The sequence below is a fragment of the Sphaeramia orbicularis genome, chromosome 22, assembly GCF_902148855.1.
Source record: "Sphaeramia orbicularis chromosome 22, fSphaOr1.1, whole genome shotgun sequence".
Classification (NCBI taxonomy): Eukaryota; Metazoa; Chordata; class Actinopteri; order Kurtiformes; family Apogonidae; genus Sphaeramia; species Sphaeramia orbicularis.
This window is the reverse complement of record NC_043978.1, coordinates 26522934-26548185: the sequence shown is the minus strand read 5'-3', so window position 1 is coordinate 26548185 and position 25252 is coordinate 26522934. Positions and strand designations below refer to the sequence as shown.

At 36.2% G+C, this 25252-nt stretch overlaps 1 protein-coding gene across 2 annotated transcripts in view; it reads left to right on the top strand.

Moving 5' to 3' along the window:
• The first annotated feature begins 6215 nt into the window (after window positions 1–6215).
• The window catches only part of e2f2 (E2F transcription factor 2), a 28708-nt gene continuing 9671 nt past the window's right edge, over window positions 6216–25252 (top strand). The window contains exons 1-3 of one of the 2 annotated variants that reach the window (XM_030127078.1): window positions 6216–6480; window positions 6643–6997; window positions 22755–22854. In XM_030127078.1, the coding sequence (XP_029982938.1) occupies window positions 6707–6997; window positions 22755–22854 (391 nt within the window). In that variant the 5' untranslated portion in view covers window positions 6216–6480; window positions 6643–6706. The remainder of the gene's footprint in view (window positions 6481–6642; window positions 6998–22754; window positions 22855–25252) is intronic. The other variant, XM_030127077.1, reaches the window with a different exon arrangement.

Below are 25252 nucleotides of genomic sequence, written 5' to 3'. Positions count from 1 at the left end.
AAGTACAAGATGAATCACATCATCAAGTATGCAGACAGCACAACAGTAGTGGGTCTCATCCATGACGGTGAGGTGGAGTACTACGGGGAGGAGGTGAAACTGTTTGAGGACTGGTGCAGAAATAACCTGATCCTGAATGTTGAGAAAACTAAAGAGTTGGCGACTGACTTCAAGAAAAAACAGCCCCATATACATCAAGGACTCTACCGCAGAGATTGTATCTCACACGACATTCCTGGGAGTTCACATGACTGACAACCTCACCTGGTCTCTACACACCTCCTCCACTGTAAAAAAGGCTCATCAGGGCCTCCACTTCCTAAGGAGACTTAAGAGAGCCCACCTCAGCCCACTGATCCTCACCACCTTCTAGAGGCGCCGTAGACAGTGTGCTAACCACTAGCATCCCTCTGTGGTATCAGAGCAGCAGTGCCTCTGATAAAAAGACACTAAGAACTGTGGTGAGGACGACTGAAAAGGTTATTGGGGTCACGCTGCCCCCCCTTTGGGATTTGGCAGAACAACGCTGCCTGTCTGAGGCTACGTTTAGATGGTAACAATATGAACCGAAAACACAGTTGCATTCTCACTTTTAATTTTGCATTTAGACGTTGTAATGTAGCAAGTCCATTACTGAATAAGAAGACAGGCACGTTATGTTTTAAAGTGTTAATTGTTCGTTGTGTCGCTCTTGGTGGCGATGTGGTCTGAAAACGGAGGAAAAAGAATAGGTAAATATGAAGATGGATGGGGTAATTGCATGAAATTAACTTACCTGTGTCTTTGTGTCTGGTCCCAGGTGTTTCAGCAAAAAAAGTCCCTGGGGGAGCCGGAGCACCTTTAAGAAGGTTCCGGGAGCAAGGTTATAATCGTTAACTAAAACTAACGAAATGACGAAAACTAGAATTGAAAAAACATTTTCGTTAACTGAAATAAATAAAAACTATAATTAAAAGAAAAAAAATGATAACAAACTGAAACTGTATTGTGAGCTTACAAAACTAACTAAAACGTATAAAAATTATGGATGAAATTCCCTTCGTTTTCGTCTTTGTTAATGTCGGATTGATACGAAAGCAATTTATTTTGCTCTAGCAATTTTAGCTAGCAGCACCATACGACACTTCACAGTCCGTCACTTGTGGTCACTTGTGGTTTACAGTCGTCTTCTGGTCCCCACTCTACCTGGAAACATGGAGACCAAAGTTGAGAGAAAACAGCAGAGTCCTGTCTGGGATTTATTTGAATAAGACTGAGAAGAAGATGAAAGATATAAAGAAACTAAAACTAAGCATTTAGAAAAAAAAGAAAACTAATAAAAACTAGCAAATCTGCTCTAAAAACAAATTAAAACAAACTGAATTAGAGAAAATAAGTCAAAACTAAATAAAACTAAACTATAATGAAAAATCCAAAACTATTATAACCTTGTCCGGGAGGGACCATTGGGGCAGGAATAGCAGGGGTGTTTTAATTGAATGACCTATTAAAATTATCTTTGGATATTTTAAAATTGTTCACTATTGATTTAATAAGTACATATTTTTACATGTTGTTAACGGGGTAAATATTGGAACTCTTGGGATATTTTTATCTTTAAATAATCAATTGGTTGGATGGGAAACCTATCTGTGTAGTCAGCATAGGGTAGGCTGGGGGATAGGGCAGCCTATAAAACGCTGCTCTTTTTCACTGTGTGGTGTGCATGGTGCCTGGACTGGACTCAGATGATGCTTTGCGCAGACAGTATATTTTAACTTCTTACCTGTCGCTTTTTGTAAATATTTTTTCCCCGCATTTGGTGAGACGAATAAAGGAAACTATGGTCTGCACCTGGACATGTTTCCTCAGCTCTGCTCTGTTCCTCCGTGCCACTAACCAATAGGCCTACCGACGACAGACGTGTGTTTTGGGGGCAAAATCTGCATGCAGACAAACATGCAAAAGTGTGTGAAATTTCCTATTTATCGATGTATGCATGCCAGATGGCTAGGTGACATCACCACAACCACAACCAAGCATCTACGTAGAACTTTTCTACGTCTCTTCCTGTTCTGTCCTAGCATGAAATATGACCCCAGAACAAGAAACAGAACATGGCGATGCAACACACAAAAACTGACAATTTTGTTTGGACAGACGAGGAGCTGGAGTAATTGCTTAACATCTCGTTAGATTAAAATAAATAATCTGACATGTTGTTGTTTTCCTGTGCTGGCGCGTGCCTGTGATGTAAACTCTATTCATCGAGAAAATGCAGTTTTGCGTTTTCAACCCTTTCGACAGTGACACAAGATTTCTAGTCTGGAAGGAGGTTTCACTTTTTTTGTTTTCAACTCCCAAAAACATGGTTGTTGTCTAAACGAAAGATACATTGGTTAAAATATTATGTTGTTTTCAGCCGATAGCGTTGTCGTGTAAACTGGGCCTAATGCACTGAGGATCATCAAGAACCCCACCCATCCCTGTCATGTACTGTTCTATCTTTTGCCCTCAGGAAGAAGATACAGAAGTCTAACAGATTCCAAAACAGTTTTGACCCAATGCCATCAGACTGTTAAATAAACTTACATAAGGTCAGAGATAAACAATACAATATACTGTCAACTCAGGCCATATTCAGTGCAATACATTTCAACATCAACTAGTATCGTTTTTTATTACAGATTTTATTATGTGCATTATTTATTTATGGATATTTATATACTTTTATGCTAACTATTTCATTTTGTCTGCAAGTGATTTGTCTACCAATGCATCGTCATTTCGTTTTTGCAGTACATCTATAATGTAATGTTTAAACGACAAATAAAAAATGTAAATCTGAAAGAATTTGGCAGAACATATCTTTCTTTCTTAGTGGAAATGACATATATGTATAATTTCTTAGATAAATAAATAGATTTCCTTTTTGAGCAGTACATGATGAATTTATTTTGTTATTACTAGTGTACATGGCAATTGCAACTTTGTCTCGATCATCTTTATTTATTAACGTATTTGCTCGGACATTAGTTCCTTGTACACAAAAAATGTTTTAATTTTTCTTCGGCTCAAAGCAAATAAATGAATGAGTGAAGCCCAGGGTAAAACATAACGCATCTTATAATGAATAGTAAAATAAAAATAGAATAGAATAAGTAAAAATAAAAGCAAGATAAAAATCATAATGCACATTACTCATATCCACAGCTCACTCACACGTTCATATCCATACGTCTTCAGTCATAACCTTATGGACCATTAACCCTTAAAGACCCAAACATACTCCATCGACCAAAATAATCTACTGATCTAAACGGTGTAATCTCTTCTGATCCATTAATCCTATTAATCCATGTAAATAATTGCTGTAAAATGCAGTGTGTCATCTTTTCATGGTCATCAGATATGATCCATTTGGATGTTCAGAGCGAGGCTCCATAGTTACTGTGGAAACACCATCATCTTCTACAACATTGATTCACCAGTAAAACCCATAGAGTTGGATCAATGACAGTGGTATGGAGACACTTGGTTTATATTCAGTTATTGATAGATTTGACAAAAAATGTCACATTTTCTTCAGTTTTCTCTGTTTCTGATTCTAACCCTCAACTTTAATCTGAGCTTTTATGAACATCTACATGATCAGTAAATTAAATATAGGAAAATACATGATTATCAGTGAAAAAACACAAAGCAAAGAGGATAATATTACAATAAATCGAAGAATAAATAGAGAAAAATTCATTTGGGAATGGCCACAAAAGTAGCACTGGGTCTTTATGGGTTAATGCACATATAATTACATTTCCAGGTAAAGTTAATTCAATGTTTATGTGGACTTGTGTTCAATATTGTGATGGCTTTTGAGTATAAACTGTTCATCAGTCTGGTCCTTCTGGTTTCTTGCAGGGTGAATTTATCTAATAGGTTAGTTTAGTGTCTCTTTTTTTGGTTATCCCTTTATCAGGCAAGTGACTATTTTTGGTAATTTCTGCAAACATTACAGGACAATGACAACAGCAGTTAAAGTGAGGACAGTGAGTCAACAATCTCAGGTCCAATGTGGTCTACAGGGTCTGTAAGGTCCACCTCTGCATGAACAGTGAGTGTACCTGCTTTGTTAGGTACCATGAAGTAATGGTACTAATGTAAGGAATGATGTTCAAAGGGATAATGTGGATGTGGACAGGTGTCTGGATCAGCACTTACGTTGGTCTAATGTTCTAAAATGCATGTTCCTTTCACCTTATGTATATTTTTCTTGTTTTTTTTTTTCTTTTCTGTATTTACTTATTAGATTTGTTGTTTTTTTTTCCACTTGATCTTGATTTTCTGCGTAACAATGACAAATTTTGAAAAATTTCACAAAATTCCTAAAGTAATAGTCGAGTTAAGTCCTCCAATAACACACTAAGGTTTGAATTTTGAATGTCAGAGTATGACCTATAAAGGGTTAAATGAGCTTATTACTGATCACTAACCCATTATGATCTGAAAAAAGACAGAAAATTGCATTATGAGGTAAAATATATGGCAAATGTCATTTAAACTCTTATTTTTGTTACAATTTTGTTACAATGCTGCATAAAACTCAATGGAGTTTTAAGTTACAAAAAAATAAACTCTTATTTTTGCATTGATTTTACAGATGTTTTTCATTGGGGTCATGGGACTTTAACTTTATGCAATATACAGATATATTGCACAACCGATCAAGCAACGTGAACAAATGAAACTAGTCGATTATGTAATATAACTGATCAGATGTTTTGCTCTGAACATAAAAGAGGAAGAACCAGTGGGTGGAGATGACTCTTTTACGTTAATGCCTGGTGTAATGATCATGTAACTGTTTCAGCTTGTTCTTCATTCTTTGATGAATTTAATATTCAAAGTGTCCAATAAGCATTATCTGAAATGAACATTAATTAACTCCTCTTTCATTCAGAGCCCAATAACATTTAACGATTCCACTTATAATGTTACTTGAATTGAGACACGACAATGGACCTTCTTTGGATGGGAGTTGCCCCGGCCGATGGGGGTCATGTCATATGGCTTGCGTCTGCTTGTAGCTGTGGATGGGGGGAGGGGTTGTTTTCTTTCAATATCTCCTCTGAGCCAATAAGCAAGAGTGGCACTGAATGAATCCAATTATCATCTGCACAACTACCCCAGGAACACCTTGCATCAGGCCTTTCAGCCCACAATAAACTCCAGGAATAAACAGCTGAATCCCATAGAAACAACAACACAGCTTTTCCCCTTTTATTCCAAAACAGCTTGTACACATATACGTATTATCAGTGTGTAGTTTTACCAATCATTTTTTTAACACTTTACTCAATATTTCATTTACATTAACATTTCTTACAGTTTGTTGCTTAAATATGACCTGTTATAGCCTTGATCTGTGGACAACAACCAAAATACATAATTTCTACACAAATTAATGAATAATAAATAATAATAATAATAGTAATAGTCCCAATTGTGGTTACAATATCTACACTGAACATGCCATTCAACATCATTGCAGCTCTTATTCATTACAAACCACTTCTTTAATATCAATATAATAATTTTTTAATGTACAGCATGGACGTTTTGCAAGTACTAATGTGTTTATATGAAGTTAAAGTTGGAGTTTTTCTATCATTTTTAGACATCAGTTAACACTATTACTGACCTAACAATTGTTTCAATGGCCACAGCCAGTATATTGATTTCAACTTGAAGGAAAATGCTTAGAATTGCTCCTGTACATCACCACAGATTTTGGTTTTTAGTTAAAAAAAAAAAAAAAACTACAAACACAAACTTCACATTTGTACAGAAATATACATAATTGTTCCTTATTACACTTTTAAATATGATCTTATGTGACACTTCAAAATGCTTTATATAGGTTGGATCACAATAATATGTATGTTCATCATAGTTTGGGATAATCACAAACAGTGTAGAAACCACCAATAAACTCCAATTATCAGAAAATTACAGCTGATTTCTTCTTATTCAAAGTACAAATGTTCATTGTTTCCAACTACAGATGGAAAATAAAAGAACATTATACTCCAGTATTACACTCCTGTCCCTTTAAGGAGACCGGTCCCATCCGCAAACAACTGTTTTATGCAAATAATGACAAGCCGAACGTGCCGGCAGCCAATCAGCGACGAGCTCGTACCGCGGGAGATCTAAATTTCGCGGGATGAAGTTTGGCGGCAAAAAAAGGCTGTTCTTAGCAGCAGCGGCTCTTGTGTGTCTGCTCTTGTATGGAAAAGCAGCAGCAGATAAGAGGTCTGAGCTGGACCCACTTATAACGGATCGGATTGTGGATCAGACGGACACAAAGATTCATTTCAACCCGGAACCAGACTTTCAATGAAACCGGGACGCCTCTTAGAGGGTTGTGTTGTATATTTGTTGCAGTTTTGCAGCTTTTAAGGCGAGTTTGTTGCACTTTGTAACCGGACAAAGACTATTTGTGTAAGTGACTGTGAAGTTCTGGGTCTGGGGTGGATTTTAACTCATGCATTTTGTATTTAAAAGCATCAGTTCCGTGCGTAACTCTTCTTTTTTTTAATTGCTTAATTGTATTTGTACACAAAAGCTGCAGCAGTTTGATAAACACACACACACTTTGCACAGTTTGACTCTTCAAAGCCCCAGCCTTCCAAACCGAACCGATCCGGTACCAGCTGATCCCAGGAAGATGATGCGTCTGCCTAAAGGCGTCTCTCCGGCTCCGGCTCGTCCTCCGGTGTCTCTGCAGCCCTGTTCCCACCACAAGATCAAGAACATGTCCGGGAACGGAGGCGGAGCGGCGGCCAAGACCGACTTCTTCAGCACCGGACTGTCAAGCCCTCCGATGAGCTCGGTACCGGCCGGATACTTCACCCAGATCTGCAACACGGCCGTGGCGGAACAAAGAGCCCACAGCCTGTACTCAACCCCCCACGGACCCGAGGCTAAACCCATCAGATCATCCTCCGGCAGACTCCCGGTAAATACACCCACGGATCAGAACACACACACACTTTATTCCAGGGATGTCAAAGTCATTGTAGTTCAGCTAAATTTGATCTGAAGTGGGCTGAAAAAGACAGATAATAACATAATAATATAAGAATGTCAACTCCAAAATGTTCTCAGTGTATTAGAATAAATAAAATTCAACAATGAAAGTGTTTACATCTACAAAGTATCTTTTCAAACAATGTGAATAACATGAACAAAGTCAAAAAAATAAGTGTAATTTTAACAATATTCTGCTTCAGTTGATCATTTTGGTGTGAGTGGATTAGAGTGTGGGCAGATGTGAAGTCTACATGAACTGGGATTGTGAGTGTGAAATTATGGATGCATTTAAGTTATCCACTCCTTTGGCCAAGTTAAAAAAAAAAGAGTACATTAAGTTTAAATTATTCAGAAATATTGAATTGAGATGGTAGATGTGTTTTTGTTGTTGATTTTTTTTTTAATTATTTGTTATTATGGTGTGAATGCTGGATGCTGTACACATTTAAGTTGATGTAAGCAGTGTATTAGTTGACAAGGATAGGCAAATAAATAAGCTTTTGCCTCTAGCCTATTCCTTTTTTGGTTTTTATGTTTATTAATTAATGTACTGAGTACAATGATTGATGTAAAACCGAAAATAAATTCATTCATTCATTCATTTTCACGTGTTCATTATAACTTACAGATCACAGCGGGTCTACAAATACACAAAATATTTAATATCAGGCGGAATATTGTTAAAATTGTACTTACTTCTCATAAAACACTTCAGGTTGTTCATATTTGTTCAGGTTATTCACATTTTTTGGTGAAATTATGCTTTGTTTTAGTGTAAATACATGAAAATATTTACATTTACAAAGATAAAAATTTGAAGTTGTGAGTATTTATAGATTATTATGATAGTATTTTACTGATCCGACCCACTTGAGATTGAATTGGTCTGAATGTGGAACCTGAACTGAAATGATTGTTAATATCTTAGTGTAATTTTTGCATTTCACAAATTCATCCCAAGGGCCGGACCGGACCCTTTGGTGGGCCGAATTTGGCCCCCGGGCCGCATGTTTGACACCTGTGCTTTATTCTGTCCACTACTGACTCTTTCGTGTGTGTGTGTGTAGAATAATGTGCTTTTTTACTTATGTTTTGATGTGATAAATCCACAGTGGAGTCCCTGACCCACTGTAAATCCCTTTCTCTGCCATATTAACTTGTGTGACATTTTTCCCCCGCAGTCCAGCTGTAGTTGTACACACAACCAGACCAGTGTGTGTTTGATTTTGATGGGTAAGGGTGAGGGGTGGGGGTGGGGGTGGGGGGGCAGTTGATACTGTTTGGGGCCCCTCTGTTGAAAAAGAAGAATGAGTGGCCCCCACAGTGAGAGCTAGAACACAATTAAACAATGCACAGACACAGGATGAGCAGGACAACACTGTAAACACAACACTAATGTCTTTTTTATTCACCAATCTGACTGGAAACTGTGTTTTATTAACCGATTATTAACTGTTATTCTGTTATTTTTCTATCGTATAAGTTATTTGACCAAAAATATTATTTTCTAAGACTCATGTTTGGGACGTAAACACAACATTTTTCACTAACCTGACTGGAAATGCGCTACAGGGCTCATATTTGTACTAAAACACCGTATTTTATTAACTGATTATTAACTGTTATTCTGAGATTCATATTTGTAATAATATTTTATACGTTTTTTGACAAAAAAATAATCTGCTAAGACTCATGTTTAGGATGTAAACACAACATTTTTCACTAATGTGACAGGAAGCGCTCTGCAGGGCTCATATTTGTACTACAACACAGTATTTTATTAACTGATTATTAACTTTTATTCCAAGATTCATACATGTAGTAATATTTTGTAAGTTATTTGACAAAAAAAACATCTGCTCAGGTTCATGTTTAGGATGCAAACACAACATTTTTCAGTTTTATTCCCTAATTTGACAGGAAAAGCTCTGCAAGACATATATTTGTACTAAATCACAGTATTTTATTAACTGTTATTCTGTCATTCTTCTGTTTTATAAGTTATTTGGCAAAAGACTAAAACTCATGTTTAGGACATAAACACAACCTTTTTCACTAATCTGACTGGAAATGCACAGCAAGACTCATATTTGTACTAAAACACAGTATTTTATTAACTGATTATGAACTGTTATTCTGTTATTTTTCTATTGTATAAGTTATTTGACTAAAAAATAATTTGCTCAGACTCATGTTTAGGATGTAAACACAACATTTTTCACTAATGTGACAGGAAGCGCTCTGCAGGGCTCATATTTGTACTACAACGCAGTATTTTATTACCTGATTATTAACTTTTATTCCAAGATTCATGCATGTAGTAATATTTTGTAAGTTATTTGACAAAAAAAAATATCTGCTCAGATTCATGTTTAGGACGCAAACACAACATTTTTCAGTTTTATTCACAGCGCTTTCTCTATTTCTTATCGACTGCCTTCAAGACTCAATGAATCACAGTTCTTTTTATATTTTATAAACTATTTGATATGGAATTGGACAAGAGATCATCTAATACACATGTTTAGGATGTAAACACAGCATTTTATTGAAAATGTGATTAACTAATATGACAGGAAACAGTATTTCATTCTATTTTTTTTTGACAATTTATTAACAAAAAAGGACTAGAAATGTTACTCTGAGACTCATTTTTGTAATAAATGACAGCACTTTTTCTATTTTATTGGAAATTTCAGTAACTAATATGACATGAATTCCTCTGGCATGACCAGAGGTCATGTCAATTCACAGCATTTTTCTGTTCTATTTACCAACTTGACAGGAAATACTCAGCAGAAATTCATTTTTTAATAATTATACAGCATTTTTATTAACTATTTATTAACTGATTTGATAAAAAAAATACTCAACCAAGACTAGAATTTGTCATGAAACACAGCATTTTTCTATTTTACTGTCAAATTTGACTAAAAATCTAAAGCTAAAATGTATCTATCTATTTGCGTTTTCCTATTTTATTAACAGTTTTATTCACTAATTTCATTCAGGACTCATGTTTCTATTCAAACACAGTATTTGTTCTGTTTTATTACCAATGTATTAAGTCATTTAACAGGAAATGCTCTCCTGAAGCTCATTTTTCTGAGGAAACAAAGCATTTCTATTCTGTTTCATTGACTGATTTGAACGGAAATGCTAAAACGTCATGTTAGGACAGCTTTTTTCGTCATTACACCCATGTGACAGCTGCTTCAAGTTAGCACCTGTCATTATAGCAATTCAGAACCTGCGTAACCTGTTCGTATCCCTGTAGGAAAGAGGCAGAGGTCAGAGGTCATTACCAGACTGCAGGGGAAAACACAGTGAGAAACATGATAAAACACAGCCAACGGTAACGTCATGTTGCAGAATTCTGTCCGAGCAGCATTCTGACATTCACCTCCTGAAGGATTATTTGAAAAGCTCGATGATCTGAGAGGATTGGATCACACAGTGGACAGTGTTTAGTGCTTCACACCTGCTGTTGTTTCTGATATTGGTCTTCTCTTCTTTTTTTCTTCGAACCTGCCAGCGCTTGCACTCTTGTAGATTTAGTGAAGTGCAGTAAAGGGGCTAAAGGGGTTAGAGTGCGTTCAGGGTCTCCAAATCTCAGGTTAACCCCCTGCCCTTGTGCCTGTATTCGCTAATAGGTCCTACAAGAGGATTACATGGATATAAGCAAAAATAAGCTACCACCTGGCCCATGCCCAGATAAACTTTATTACCAATACAGAGCAACACTGTAATTGTGTTTATTATGGCAGTCTACTTCTTTTTTATTCATTGATTTGATATGACCTTAACCCATAAAAACCCAGTGTTACTTTTGTGGCAGTTCCAAAATATTTTTTTTCTTTATATTTGACATTTCTTAATTGATTTATCACAATTTATCAAAATTCAGTGTCGATTTCAGAAGCTGAAATTGACTTTTTTGACTGATGATGTGCTGTTAATATTACATTTGGGTATTTTAATGCAATGAATGAGAGAGGGACATTTTTACTTTTATTCATTCTTATTTTAACCCATAAAGAGCCAGTGCTACTTTTGGGCAGTTCCCAAATGATTTTTTTCTTCATATTTAACCATTTTTAGGTAATTTATTACCATTTATGACATTATCCTCTGTATTTTGCACTTTTTTCAGTATAAATCAGGTACTTCCCTATATTTAATTTACTGATCATGTAGATCTTCACAAAAGCTCAGATTGAAGTTGAGGGCTATTATATCAAAAACAGAGAAAACTGAAGAAAAAGTGAGTTTTTCAGCAAAATGTATCATTAACTGAACGTAAACCCAGTGTCTCCATCCACTGTCATTGATCCAACTCCATGGGTTTTACTGGTGATTTAATGTTGTAGAAGATGACGGTCTTTCCATGTTCACTACGGAGCCTCTGAACGTCCAAATGGGTCATATCTGATGACCATGAAAAGATGACAAACTGTATTTTACACCAATTATTTACATGGATTTGTAGGTTTAGTGGTTCAGAAGTTGGGTGCTTCTATGAAACTGGGTTCATTTTGGTAAATAGACCCAATAATAAAAGAGAAATGTAGACATATTTCCCCCCAGGATGTACCTAATGATGACCTCAGATAAATGCACAAAAAAAAAAAAAAAAAATTAGACTCTTGTTTTGAGCCATCCCAAAATTAATGAATTTTTAATCAAATATTGGGGCCAAAAACAGGACCAAAATTGGGACGGGAAAAGCTACCTAGTTGTCAATGCATTTAATTTGGTAAACATGTCTGGAAATGGTTTTATATACCACTATAAATAAAGACACTGTGTTAAATTTGATGATCCTAGTGGTTTTTCTAATCCAGACATGTGGGTTTTTCATGAATTTCAGTCTCATTCCAGGTTTCATGTGTAACCCATTGTGTCCACTCGCGTTACATGCAGAACCTGCCCATTAAAACACTGGTTTAAATGCAACGGCGGTCATTTTTATGAAACACTCTGCCTTGCATAATTAAATTTACCTGTGAGAGAATAAAAAGGTATTTGAAAAAATAGCAGCGCGTAATTTTCGTCTCCTTTAAACTGTGTTACATGCGGATTTTTATATTAAAAAAATTTAATAATTTAAAACTGTTTTATCTAAAAAATAGTTTCTCTTTTATCTCAGTAAATGTTTATTTTTAAAACAAACCCAAAGAGCTTCCAAACTTGCTTCATAACATTAGTCTACATCTTGTTTGAATTTGTAGCCCCCATGTCCTGTTTTGAGGGACCAGTTTCATAGAATCATCCAGTTGTTATTAAACATTTTAGATCAGTAGATGGTTTTGGTTTCAGTGGCTGTTTGGGTCTTTATGGGTTAAAACCAATGTCTGTCTCAGGCTACAATAAATGAATACGGACTGATTCATTACACATACACACACTGTATATTATCTTTTAAAGATGGCAACAGCAGGTAATAGGACCATTCCACTATAACAGGATTGATATAAATAAAACTGACTCTAATAATGGCTCAGAGTAAGGTGAAATAATCGCTCAAAATGACCACTAGAATGACAATAATCATCACTATTGTATCTGCCCTTAAAACTGGCCGCTCTCTAGCAGATAAGAAGCCGTTATACTGAGTGTGATTACACAAAAAATACAGATATTCTTCACCAAAATGGGAGCTTGATGAAGGTGAGAGTAATGATGCACCTTTAGAAATTACAGAGCAGGTTTCAAAACCCCCAAGGTCCCACGATTATGAAACTTCCTCTGCACATTTCAGTAAATTGGGTAAGATTTCCAGACAAGGGGGAAAAAGCAATTTAGCTATTATTACTCTACAGAAATATACGGGGGCTGAGCTGTGTGAAGCAGCTTTTAGCTTCAACTGGGGTTTATAGGGGTGGACGCATACTTTCAATCACTCAGCATCACAGCACAAAATACATGTAGATGTAAATGTAACATCACTGCATATTCAATAAAGAACCTGTCAGACAGATTTATTCACTGTAGCATTAGTTTTACAGAACTGACTATGCTAGCTTAGTTCTTACTTTCATGTATTATGAGGAAAGGGCTAATTTATAGAAACTGGAAAAAGGTCAAACAGAAGAAAACGACAACAAACATGAACAAAAGTCACACATCAGTTTATTATAGGAAAAATAAAAGCAAAACTGGTTTAAAAAATCCAATCCAACTTTATTTATAACACACTTTAAAACTACTACAGTGGACCAAAGTGCTGTACAGAAGAATAAAAGCTAAATACAAATTAATAAAAGCATCAAAATCATTAAAGAAATGGAAAAAATCTAAATCTTACCAAGTGTATTTTTCTCATTTCTAGTCAAAATATCTCATCACACTTAAAATAAGACATAATCACCTAAAGAGTAACTTTTCAGTGAGATATAAGAACTTATTTTTAGACAATAGATCTTGAAAACCTTATATCAAGAAAGATTTATTTACTATAGCATTAGTATTACAGAATTGACTATGCTAGCTTAGTTCTTACTTTCATGCATTATGAGGAAAGTGCTGATTTATAGAAACTGGAAAAAGGTTAAACAGAAGAAAACACAAACTATATATGGAATTGGACAAAAAATCATCCTCTAATACACATATTTGGGATGTAAACACAACATTTTTCTATTTTATTGCAAATTTTATTCACGAATTTGACAGGAAACAGTATTTTATTCTATTTTATTAACCATATATTGACTAAAAGGACTAGAAATTTTACTCTGAGACTCATATTTGTAATAAAAGACTACTTTTTCAGTACTTTTTTCTATTTTTTTGGAAAACTTCATCTGCTAAGGCTCATGTTTAGGACACAACACAACATTTTTAAATTTTATTCACTAATGTGACTTGAAATGCTCTGCAAGACTCATATTTGTACTAAAACACCATGACAACAAACATGAACTAAAGTCACACATCAGTTTATTATGGGAAAAATAAAACCAAAACTGGATGAAATCAAAATCTTACCAAGTGTATTTTTCTCATGTTTACTCAAAATATCTCATCACACTTAAAATAAGACATTATCACCTAAAGAGTAACTTTTCAGTGAGATATAAGAACTTATTTTTAAGACAATAGATCTTGAAAATCTTATTTGAAGAAATCTTGCCAAGATGATTTTCACTTGTTCCATTGGCAGATTTTTTTTGCTTAATTCAAGCAAAAAATATCTTGTATAAATTTTTATTTAGAACTTGTTTTTAGAGGGGCATTTTTTTCAGTGTGTTTTGTTTTGGTTCAAGCTACAGTGTTAAATGGAGATTTTATTAAGTTTTTGTGTGTTCAAAAACCTGTTTTATTCATAATATTTTCAATAATGAAATGTAATAACCCCAGTACATGAACAAATACAGAAATTAGAATGCAACTAAAAGAGGGAATTAAAAGAAAATAGAAAGTACATGGGATTGTTGCAGAACATATGTGCAGACTATTCAATTGGCAGGTTAGATTTCAAGTAACTTCAACATCTGAAATTATTACCAAACTTGAAATACTAATCTTGAAGCTGTTGCTGATGCAGCACGTTCAGTCTTCTGTCTCTAAAATAGAGGAAGTGACTTTCAGCCCCATCATCTACTGCTCACTTCCTTTAACAAAACCACATTCTTTTTTTTTTTTAAGGATGTTTTTCAATCCTCAAGATGTGATTTCATGAAATGATGCCAAACTCTGCGACAGAGTCCGACCGACACCACATGGGGAAGGTCTTACCAATGTGACACATGTTGTGAAAGGGTTAACTGTTACCTTCAGCTGCAGGGTTTTTACTTATTAATCATCGTAACTGTAGTAAAAGACGATGAGTCCATGATTGGCAGGAGAGTTTTTACCAGGATGTGTAAACTACTGATAATGTTGTGTTTCCTTGATAGTAAGGACTTTAACCTCAATCCAAAGTCCAGGAAGTTCTTTTCCTGTGTGACAACTTCTGTCACATCAATCAACCAGGTCCTTAACAAGTCTTATATTCAGTTTTAGGAATATTAACATTTAGGAGCCACGAAGTAGTCCTCAAGGTGAATTTGTTGAGTCTTAATTACTCAAAACATTTGATATAATGTCATTTATCACATCTTAATTTCTTTTTATCAATGTAAGTTAATGTCCTCTGTGTGAATGTACATATTTCTTATGTTTCAAAGTGTTAAAGCCACCAAAAACTTGACATGAAGCTTTAAAACAGGATATGACGGTATAATATCTAAAGATGAGAATCCACAAACATCTAAATAAAAATAGACATCCATAATATAATTCTAATCACATCTAATTAGCTGTTAGCATTAGCTACACCATCACCCAGGCTAAACTAGTCAACAAATTCCAACTGTGAGCTAATAGTAAATATAGTTTAATAATATACTGATGAAACAGTTACACATTTGTACAGTAAATATCATATTATTTTACTGTGTCAGTGGTTAGGTACTGTTTTTATGGTAGGGATGTAGCATGTAAATGGAGACAGAGTGCAGTGTTAGTGAGAACAAAACCATGAAATAAAAGTAATAAAATGTTTTCGGATTGTTTCACAATATTTATGCTCTAAGTCATTGTGGATGTTAAATTCAGTGATAAACAAACAGGCATAATTCTGCATTTAGCTTAGCACTTAGCTAGCGAGATAGTTAGCTAGGAGCTACACTGACTGAAATATTTTTTAGGATTGATCCAGAAATATATTGCATATAAAAGTCCAATGTACCGACAGCTATTTGAGACCCAGTCACAGAATGTTTACATAAACTTGAATCACATTGTGAATTTCAGTTAAAGCTAGTTTCAGATACTTGTTGATACTTGCTATTATGGCATTAAACTACAGTTAGACTTAGTTATTGTGGCTTTAAAACTAACCAACCAAATGTTGTCATTTTTTCCTCACACTTCCATCTAAGTGTTGGCAAAACATGGCTTAACATAACTCCTAATATTCTAATATAAACCCTACTTTTATAAAGAGTTAGGGTTACTGACCGCATACACTACTTATATTTATATTTAACCTCCTAAGACAAAGCTATGGGTTTTCTGCGCACATTTGTGGACAAGAGTTTCACAACTTTATACAAAAAAAAAAAAAGAAAACTTTCCACCACAAAGGACATTCCCTAAAAATTTAAAAACTGCATCTGCAAAAACTGTTGCATCATGATGTTTCCAATAGAGGCACTTATTTAATAAAAAACAAAAAAACCTTGTACTTTGCTGATATTTCCTGGGTTTTAGGAGGTTAAATGCAAAGACTGAAATGATTATTGGTCCAAAAATCTGTGTTAACCCTTTCATGCATACTGGTCACTGCAGTGGACAGCTATTCTACAGCTGTTCTCTTGTATATTCATGGGTTTTGTTGTTTTAATTCCATATCAGCCAACACAGTGGACACTTATGCATATGTAACTTTGCTGTTCTTGATAAACCTGATCTGCAGTAACATGTTTGAGTGTAAATCAATTGTTATTAGCCTGTAATTATCATTTTTTTCTTTAACAAAATGTTTTTTTTTGGTATATTATCTCCATGAGGTGAGTAATAACTAATATTAAAGTATATTTAAATATGAGAAAACATCAGATTAGCAGCATTAAAAGTGTTTATATTTCATAGTTTTCACTCTATATCAGTAAATACATGTTTCTTTGCTTCAAAAATTAAACGCATCATATCCATTTGAGTGGACATTTTTGCAGCTCCATGAAAAACAGGTTCATAAAAAGCTGTCAATTGCATTTTTTTTCATGCCTAAAGAGGAATAAAAACAGGGGGGATAAAATCATGATTAAGGTTCTCATAATTCATGCATGAAAGGGTTAAACTTGGTTACAAATAATCATGTAATGTTCTTAAAAACATAACATTTAATCAAAGTCTATCTGGAAATGTCTATTCACATTCTGGTGACAAACACAAAGCTTTTTGAGAATTACTGCAAGGTCCATCTGCATGATGTTGACCAGAAACAAAGTCCCACTTATTCTCTGCTTATGTCACATGTACGTCTTCACAGACTTGTATGGAATGTGCGCAATCTGCCAAAACTGTGGACATTAATACCAGCTTTAGACCGACTCTCGATGCAGATACAATACTTCTTAATGCAGCTCTGTAGGGAGAAACAAAACCCTCTTCTACTAGCTCCTTTCAAACCCCTCCTTGGGATTTCCTCCTGCTTTAGGAGGTCTGTCGGAGCCCCTGTGGTGATCTTCCCTTTCACACTCATGCCACTTGAATGTGACGTGGACCAAATTGCCAACTGTATGGCTTCACTTCACTACCACACTTCACTGTCCCTTCTCCTTCACCTTATTTTACCCCAGGCCAGACTCGACCCTGGAGCCCAATATCCTCAATAGGGGGATTTTTGCATTTCAAAGCAGTCCGCAACCCCCCCCCCCCCCCCCCCCCCCCCCCTCCTCATTCTCTCTACATCATCAACCCAAATGGGCAGATCCACCCTTGTCTTTTACCTCTTGAGGGACACACATTGACATTCTCATCATCGACACAGACATTGCTTTTGTTTGACTTCCCCAGGGTGTGGTATTGAGGGGTTTGTGTACAGAGGAGTTATTTGCAGGCGTACTGTAACTTGCCCTTGGCTCGGATGGAATCTGAGTCCCACGGTAGCCTGATCGACAGGGTTTTGTTATTTCCAGGAGTGGCTCAACTGCAGAAGTCCTTCACGTGACTATTTTGTGTGTGAAATGCCACTGTGTAGATTGCACCGCTGCCTAGACGGCGGGAATCAGGCAAAGAATGTGAAGCAAACAGAAGAGGCCACGTGTAGTGTAGATGTTGGGTGTAACTGGGCAGGCAGGCAGGGTGAGGTTATAGTAAACGTGAGTGGAATGATACAGCAAGTCCTCGAGATAAAAAGCAATAGGAGTGTAGCTGACTGAGGCCTTTCTTGTTTCCTCCCACTGCTGTAATCCTACACAGTGGTTGGCCACAGCAGCAAAACCTTGTGTTTAAAATGCTGCTTACTCACCGTTATAGCACACACAAAATGATCAGATGTGGTCTTTTAAGCATAGTTTCTTCATCCTTTTGTTTCCGCTAACATGCCGGTATGTTAACATAACCCGTGCATGCACAAGCACATGTAGTGAAAGAAAGGCTGATGAAGTTTTGTTTGTGTAACATGGTTGACTCACCAGAGAAATCCCTCATGCAAAAAAAAAAAAAAAAAAAAAGAGGGCATGAATCCCCCGCCCTGACCCATACAGCTGCAGGGTGAAACCGTTGTTCCCCTGTGAAAAGGTGTCATGTCTGTGGCTGTAATCTGTGAGTGTAGCTCTTCAAGCCTCAAGTAGGTTGCATTCAGCTTAAACTGCACTACTGTGACAATTCTGAAAATGGTTTATATGCAGCAATTTATGGTGGACAGAGGGTCTTTTGTGTTGGGTTTAAACCCCTGACAGGTAGATAGTAGTGTTGTGTAGAAGTGTCTTACATAAAACCACTGACAGTTTCAAATGGCCCCTATACTAACTGTCAGGAGTCATTATAGGTTTATTTATTCAATTTCATTCAAAAAACAAAACAAAGACAAATCTGCTTTTACATGTCAGTAACATGACCACACCATGAATGAAAAGGAACAGAAAGAAAACCAATCTGTTTTCTGTTCCTCTTTAACAACTACTTGCACAGTTACAGTGGCAATAAAAAAAATTTAAAAAAAAATAGAAAAATAAATCAACCTTTTAATATAGTACCTTTCATTCAACTTTGTCTCAAACCATGACTTAAATTTCCTTTAGCATAATTTATGATCCTCTCACTTTATTTGGACACTGTAATCAATCTACTGGTCATTCTGTTCTAGATTAATCACCTGTTAGTAATATTTTATTTTAGCATGAAGAGAATCTTTGACATCTATAGGGGATTGATTGCCTGCGAAGTCTGAGCTTCTTGAGACACAGAAGTAATGTTCATAGTGCTGTTCCTTCCTGAGTGCTGTATATGTTATCTAAAAGTGGAAAAAGTGGTAGTAGTGGTAGTAGTAGTAGTATTTAAAACCCTACTTGGTTTGTCTAATAGTAGTAGTAGTAGTAGTAGTAGTAATAGTAGTACTATGGAAAACCCAACTTGGTTTATCTAGTAGAAGTTGTAGTAGTAGTAGTAATAGTAGTACTATGGAAAACCCCACTTGGCTTGTCTAGTAGTAGTAGTTGTTGTTGTAGTAGTAATAATCGTAGTAGTTGTAGTAGTAATAGTAGTAGTAGAATGGAAAGCCCTACTTTGTTTAATAGTAGTAGTAGTAGTAGGAGTAGTAGTAGTAGTAGCGTTTAAAACCCTACTTGGTTTGTCTAATAGAAGTAGTAGTAGTAATAGTAGTACTATGGAAAACCCAACTTGGTTTGTCTAGTAGCAGTAGTAGTAGTAGTAGTAGTAGTAATAATCGTAGTAGTTGTAGTAGTAATAGTAGTAGTAGAATGGAAAGCCCTACTTTGTTTGTCTAATAGTAGTAGTAGTAGTAGTAGTAGTTTTTAAAACCCTACTTGGTTTGTCTAATAGTAGTAGTAGTAGTAGTAGTAATAGTAGTACTATGGAAAACCCCACTTGGCTTGTCTCGTAGTCATAGTAGTAGTAGTTTGGAAAGCCCTACTTGGTTTGTCTATTAGTAGTAGTAGTAGTAGTAGTAGTAGTGGTAGTAGTATTAGTAGTAGTTGTAGTGGTAGTGGTTGTAGTAGTAGTAGTAGTAGTAGTAATAATAGTAGTAGTAGTTGTAGAATGGAAAGCCCTACTTGGTTTGTCTAATAGTAGTAGTAGTAGTAGTAGTAGTGGTAGTAGTCGTAGTGGTATTAGTAGTATTAGTAGTAGTTGTAGTGGTAGTGGTCGTAGTAGTAGTAGTGGTGGTGGTAGTAATAGTGGTAGTAGAAGTAGAATGGAAAGCCCTACTTGGTTTGTCTAATAATAGTAGTAGTAGTAGTAGTAGTAGTGGTAGTAGTCGTAGTGGTATTAGTAGTATTAGTAGTAGTTGTAGTGGTAGTGGTCGTAGTAGTAGTAGTAGTAGTAGTGGTGGTGGTAGTAATAGTGGTAGTAGTAGTAGAATGGAAAGCCCTACTTGGTTTGCCTAATAGTAGTAGTAGTTGTTGTAGTAGTAGTAGTAGTAGTAGAATGGAAAGCCCTACTTGGTTTGTCTAATAGTAGTAGTAGTAGTAGTAGTAGTAGTAGTAGTAGTAGTAGTGGTAGTGGTAGTAGTAGTGGTCTTTTGCTTTAGGTAGTTAATACCGATGCCTCAAACCACCCACTAACCCACTAAAATTGTCTTGATCATTAATTAAAATGTAGTTAAATGCCCATCCCTTAAACAACCTGTTGAATTATTATCCCTATTTCATGTCCCCAGGTTCTTGTCAATACTCCATGATATTTACTCCACCTCCTAAGTCCAAATATTTGAACAGTTTTTAAATACAGGACTTGAATAAAACCATCTCGTCAGTCGTCGGTGGACCGTCTGACCACTAAATCTTTCTCCTTAAGCTCTGGCAGGACTTTTAGAGCCAACAGAAACCCATTTTTTAATCCACTAACAGCCATTCAGAAGCAGCCATGGCTGTTCTGAGGTTGTGCACGCCTGTCTGTGTGCTGTAGGGATTATAGAAACAACCCAAAGGACAGCACATTCACATGGTGCACTGCTCCAGATGTCGCGAGTCAACAGGTGGACATGTCAGGGAACACACTGGGACAATGGCACCTTTCACCGTCCCCACGCTTACACAAGCACTTCCACACGTGGTTAGGGCAGTTCAGTAACACCGAAGGAGATTTACCACTAACACATATTAGAACAAGAAAAGAAAGAGGCTGTGAGACGATATGCAAATGAAGTTTAATAAAAGGCAGTGTATTTATGTGGCCTGGTTACTGGGTTCGTATGGGTGCTTGAAATCCTTGAAAATACTTGAATTTCAGTGTTGTGTTTCAGGGGCGCCACTACCATTTGTTGGCCCCATGAAAGCATAAATGTTGTGGACCCTTCATAAATTCAGTATCTTCTCAATCTGTTGGACTGGATTGGATGCTAGCGTTAAACGAACCAAACTGAAACATGCTTTAAGCGTCCGACTCCCAACATTATACAGCGGACCTTACACCAAATTTTCACAACTTCTTACCTGTGTCCACTGGACCCCCTCCACTTCTCTATGGGGCCCCCACAAATCCTGGGCCCCATGAATTTGTCACCTTCACACACACCCCTTATCGGCGCCCCAGTGTGTTTTCAAGGTCTGAAAAGTGCTTGGAATTTAGTTTAAGTTCTCGAAAGTGCTTGCAATTCTAACTCTAATGTGATTTATTTATTTATTTTTAATATTAACTCAGCCAGTGGTATAGTACAGTTTGAAGAAATGGTGCCAGGCACAACAAACCCCACCCCTCGCACGTATTTTGGCAATTGTAAGTAAATGGGAAGGTTTTAAAAAAAATCGTAAAAAATTTGAACTTTGACCTACCTTTCCCAAAATGTAATGACATCTGTTTTGGGTCACTGGTAATCTATAAACCCAGTTTGGTATGAATTCAACCAATAGTTTTGCTGCTGATGTGTTAGCAAAGAAACAAACTGAACCAAAAACAATACCCCTAGCCTCTCCTTTCGGGGGGTGGGGTAAAAATAAAAAAAATTCGTGTCAAAAAAGAAAATTAGCAGGTGTTCTCAGGTCGACTCCAGGTAAATTTTTATCTTAATCTTTGTCTCAGTTCAAGTGGGTCTGAAGAAAACCAAGTGGCTTCCCTTTTTTTTTTTTTTGATAAAACTTGTCTTTTTCTTTAATTTCTAAAAGTTTTGCTATTATGACGCATAATTTAAATTAAAAAAAAGTTAATTCACAAATACTTTTGTTTGTTCTCCGCCATGTTTCTTTGACGTGCACAAGTTTTCATTTCTCACTTCCCCATCCATTTCTCAATCCTGAGGGGGAGGGTGTCTTCTTCTGACTTTTGCTTTTGTTATGTTAGGCTGATGTAGGTCATTGAAAGTGTAATGGAAAGTGAAAGAGTAATGCTCACATAAAGACATTAAGTTTACACTGGAGTCCGAAGGTTGTGGGTGTGATGGATGGAGGCTGTGGCGTATGATGCATTAAAGTCCTGGTCAGGTAGTCGTCACTTTTAGCGTGGAAAGCCCAAGTGTGTGTGTAGAAGAAAGAAACAGAGTGAGAAAGAGAGAGAGACGTCGAGAAAGGCTTGAAAAGGGGGAGGAGAGGTCATTGAGCGATTCCAGGGATTTCCTGGCGTTTTGCATGCAGTGGGTTGAGAAGTGATTACCCCCCTCTCCTATCCACCCTCAAACACACACACACACACACACACACACACAATCAGACCTTCTTGAAGTGCTTGGGAAAGTGTGAGGGGGGTGTTTTGTTCCTGCACTTGAGGGCTGTTGGCACATTTACGACACGACACTTTTCAACAACCCCCTATTTAGCGCTTTCGCCTGCATTGATGTCACAGTTTTATGAATAAACTCAACCCATCTTACTCACCTCAATAATATTATTTCACTTATTTACAGTTAGTTGGGTTTATTCAACATGTAAGATAAAGACTTCAGTTGGTTGCTGATATCAGAATGGGTTATAACTGTACAAACAATTGATTTTTATTAAAAGTTTTTTTTTGTTTTCAAGGCTAAAAGGAAGCTGGATCTAGAGGACCCTCTGTACCTGCCAGAGTTCCGTACACCAAAGGGCAAAGGCAGCATCGGAGCCAGGATACCAAGTCCAAGAAGTGAGTAAACTACCACAAAAAAAAAAGAAAAATTGTGGGTAGATAATGAAGGTAGTGTTTAGAACCAAACTCATTACTCAGATGGGTCAGAAGTTTTAGTCTGGGATCAAATTAGGCATAACTTGGACCAAGACGTGCCTTAATTCCACTAAAAAATACCCATAAATATCAGTGTGGGAACTCTAGTCCTGCAGGATCTTTCCTCAGGAGCTCAGAACCTTTTGAAGAACTCAGTGTGATTCCACTGCAGGGATCACGGTCTCAATTTATTTTACCCACAAAAAGGTCCCTGCTCAGGGGTCGGACTTTCTAATAGCTCCAGAACTTCAGGGACAGGTCTTGCAGCGTTGAAACTTTCTGATTGGTCAGTATTTGGGCCATTTTTGTTCCAGCTGCCATTTTTGTTAAAAAGCTCTAACGGCATACAGTGTTTTATTGTCCCTTAACACTTTACCAGAAAACATGTGACAGATGGACTAACACTTGCAGATTTTATAGTATAGTCAAGCACAATGAGTGTAAAAATTCTCACCTTTTATTACATCCACAACATAGCAACTAATTTACCAAATAGTCATTGATTTTCAGGCATTGGTGGAAAAACACTTGCAAAGCTGAAACATGAGAAGCAGCAGTTTTTGCTTCATTTTTGCTCAAAACTATACAACAAATACACAATAAGGCCTGGACTTTGTCATTAGTCCATCTGGCACTTACTCTTTTTTATAAGTCCTTGATGATGTGTCGAACCACAGCTAACCCATAAAGACCCTTTGCTACTTTTGTGTCAGTTCCCAAATACTTTTTTCTCTGTATTTTAACCTTTCTTAAGCGATTTATCATCATTTATTATAATATTATCCTCTATATTTTGCACTGTAAATCATGTCTTTTCCTATATTTAATTTCCTTTATTTAATTTATATGTTCACAAAAACTCAAAGTAGATCCAAAGGTTACATCAAAACAGATAAACCTGAAGAAAACTCTTTATTTATGTGGATAAAGCCCCATGTCTGACTATTAAATTACCAGAGAATATTGGAAAATGCTGACTACAATAGGACTCAGGAAAAGGAAATGAAATGAAACATCATTAGACAGATAGGTAAATATTTTAAAATATGTTTGTCGTTATTTAGAACATTTTAATTTATTAAAGATTATAATATAAATCGTGTCTCTCATCACATGTCAAAGGGGACCCATTTATAAACTAAGGACTGCTTCTGGGGTGTTCTATTACAAAATGTATCTTGTAAATGAAGAAAAAGTGACTTTTTCAGCAAAATATATCAATAACAAAACATAAATCCAGTGTGTCCATCCACTGTCATTGATCCAGTTCCTCTGGTTTTACTGGTGAATCAGTGTTGTAGAAGATGACGGTGTTTCCATGGTGACTACGGAGCCTCTGAACGTCCAAATGGGTCATATCTGATGACCATGAAAAGATGACAAACTGTATTTTACGCCAATTATTTACATAGATTGATAGGATTAGTTGATCATAAGATATTAAACATTTTATATCAGTAGATGCTGTTGGTCACCAGTGGATGTTTGGGTCTTTATGGGTTAAAATATGCATACAAACCTACAGCTTTTAATAAAAAATGGAGGCTAAACAGACTAACCAATCTGATTTTTTTATCACCAGTTAAGTAAACTACCAAAATTACTTCCCTCCGAGAAGGGACTTTGTTGGGGAAAAGAAAGTCCCCAGAACTAAATTTAGACCTTGGCCTTCCTCCAATGACTCGTAGTTCCTGAAGTGGAAATGCAGTTTCTCTTATCTTGGCGTTGGTCCCTTAGAAGGAAAAAACAGTAAGAAAGACTGACCTTGTAGAAAACGGCCGACGAATGAAAATACTCATTTTCATACACCACTAGGTTGTCATTAAGAGCAGTTTGATTATATAAGGGTCTGAATATAAATAAAAGGAGTGGGAGAGTGGAGCAGATGCATTGGGAGTGAAGGAGGGTAAGTGGAGGAGTGTGTTTGGTTAATTCTCGGTGGTTGTAAGAGGCATCTCGGTGGGATGGGGGGCAGGGTGACTCATAACAAGCAGCAGGCCCAGAGATGAGAGCAGCATATTGGAATGTATCAACACAATCTGGAAAAAACACCTAAAGAGTCCAGGAATGAAATGAACCAAAATATTCAGATCAATCAATCAATTTATTACGAAATTTTTACAAACAGTCAAAATCGACAATTCATTTACAAGATACATTTTGTAATAGGACACCCCAGAAGCAGTCCTCAGCTTATAAATATAAAATTTGACATGTGATGAGAGACACAATTTAAATTATTATCTTTAATAAATTGGAATGTTCTAAATAAATACAAACATATTTCAAAATTACCTATTTACCCATAGACATGTGATGA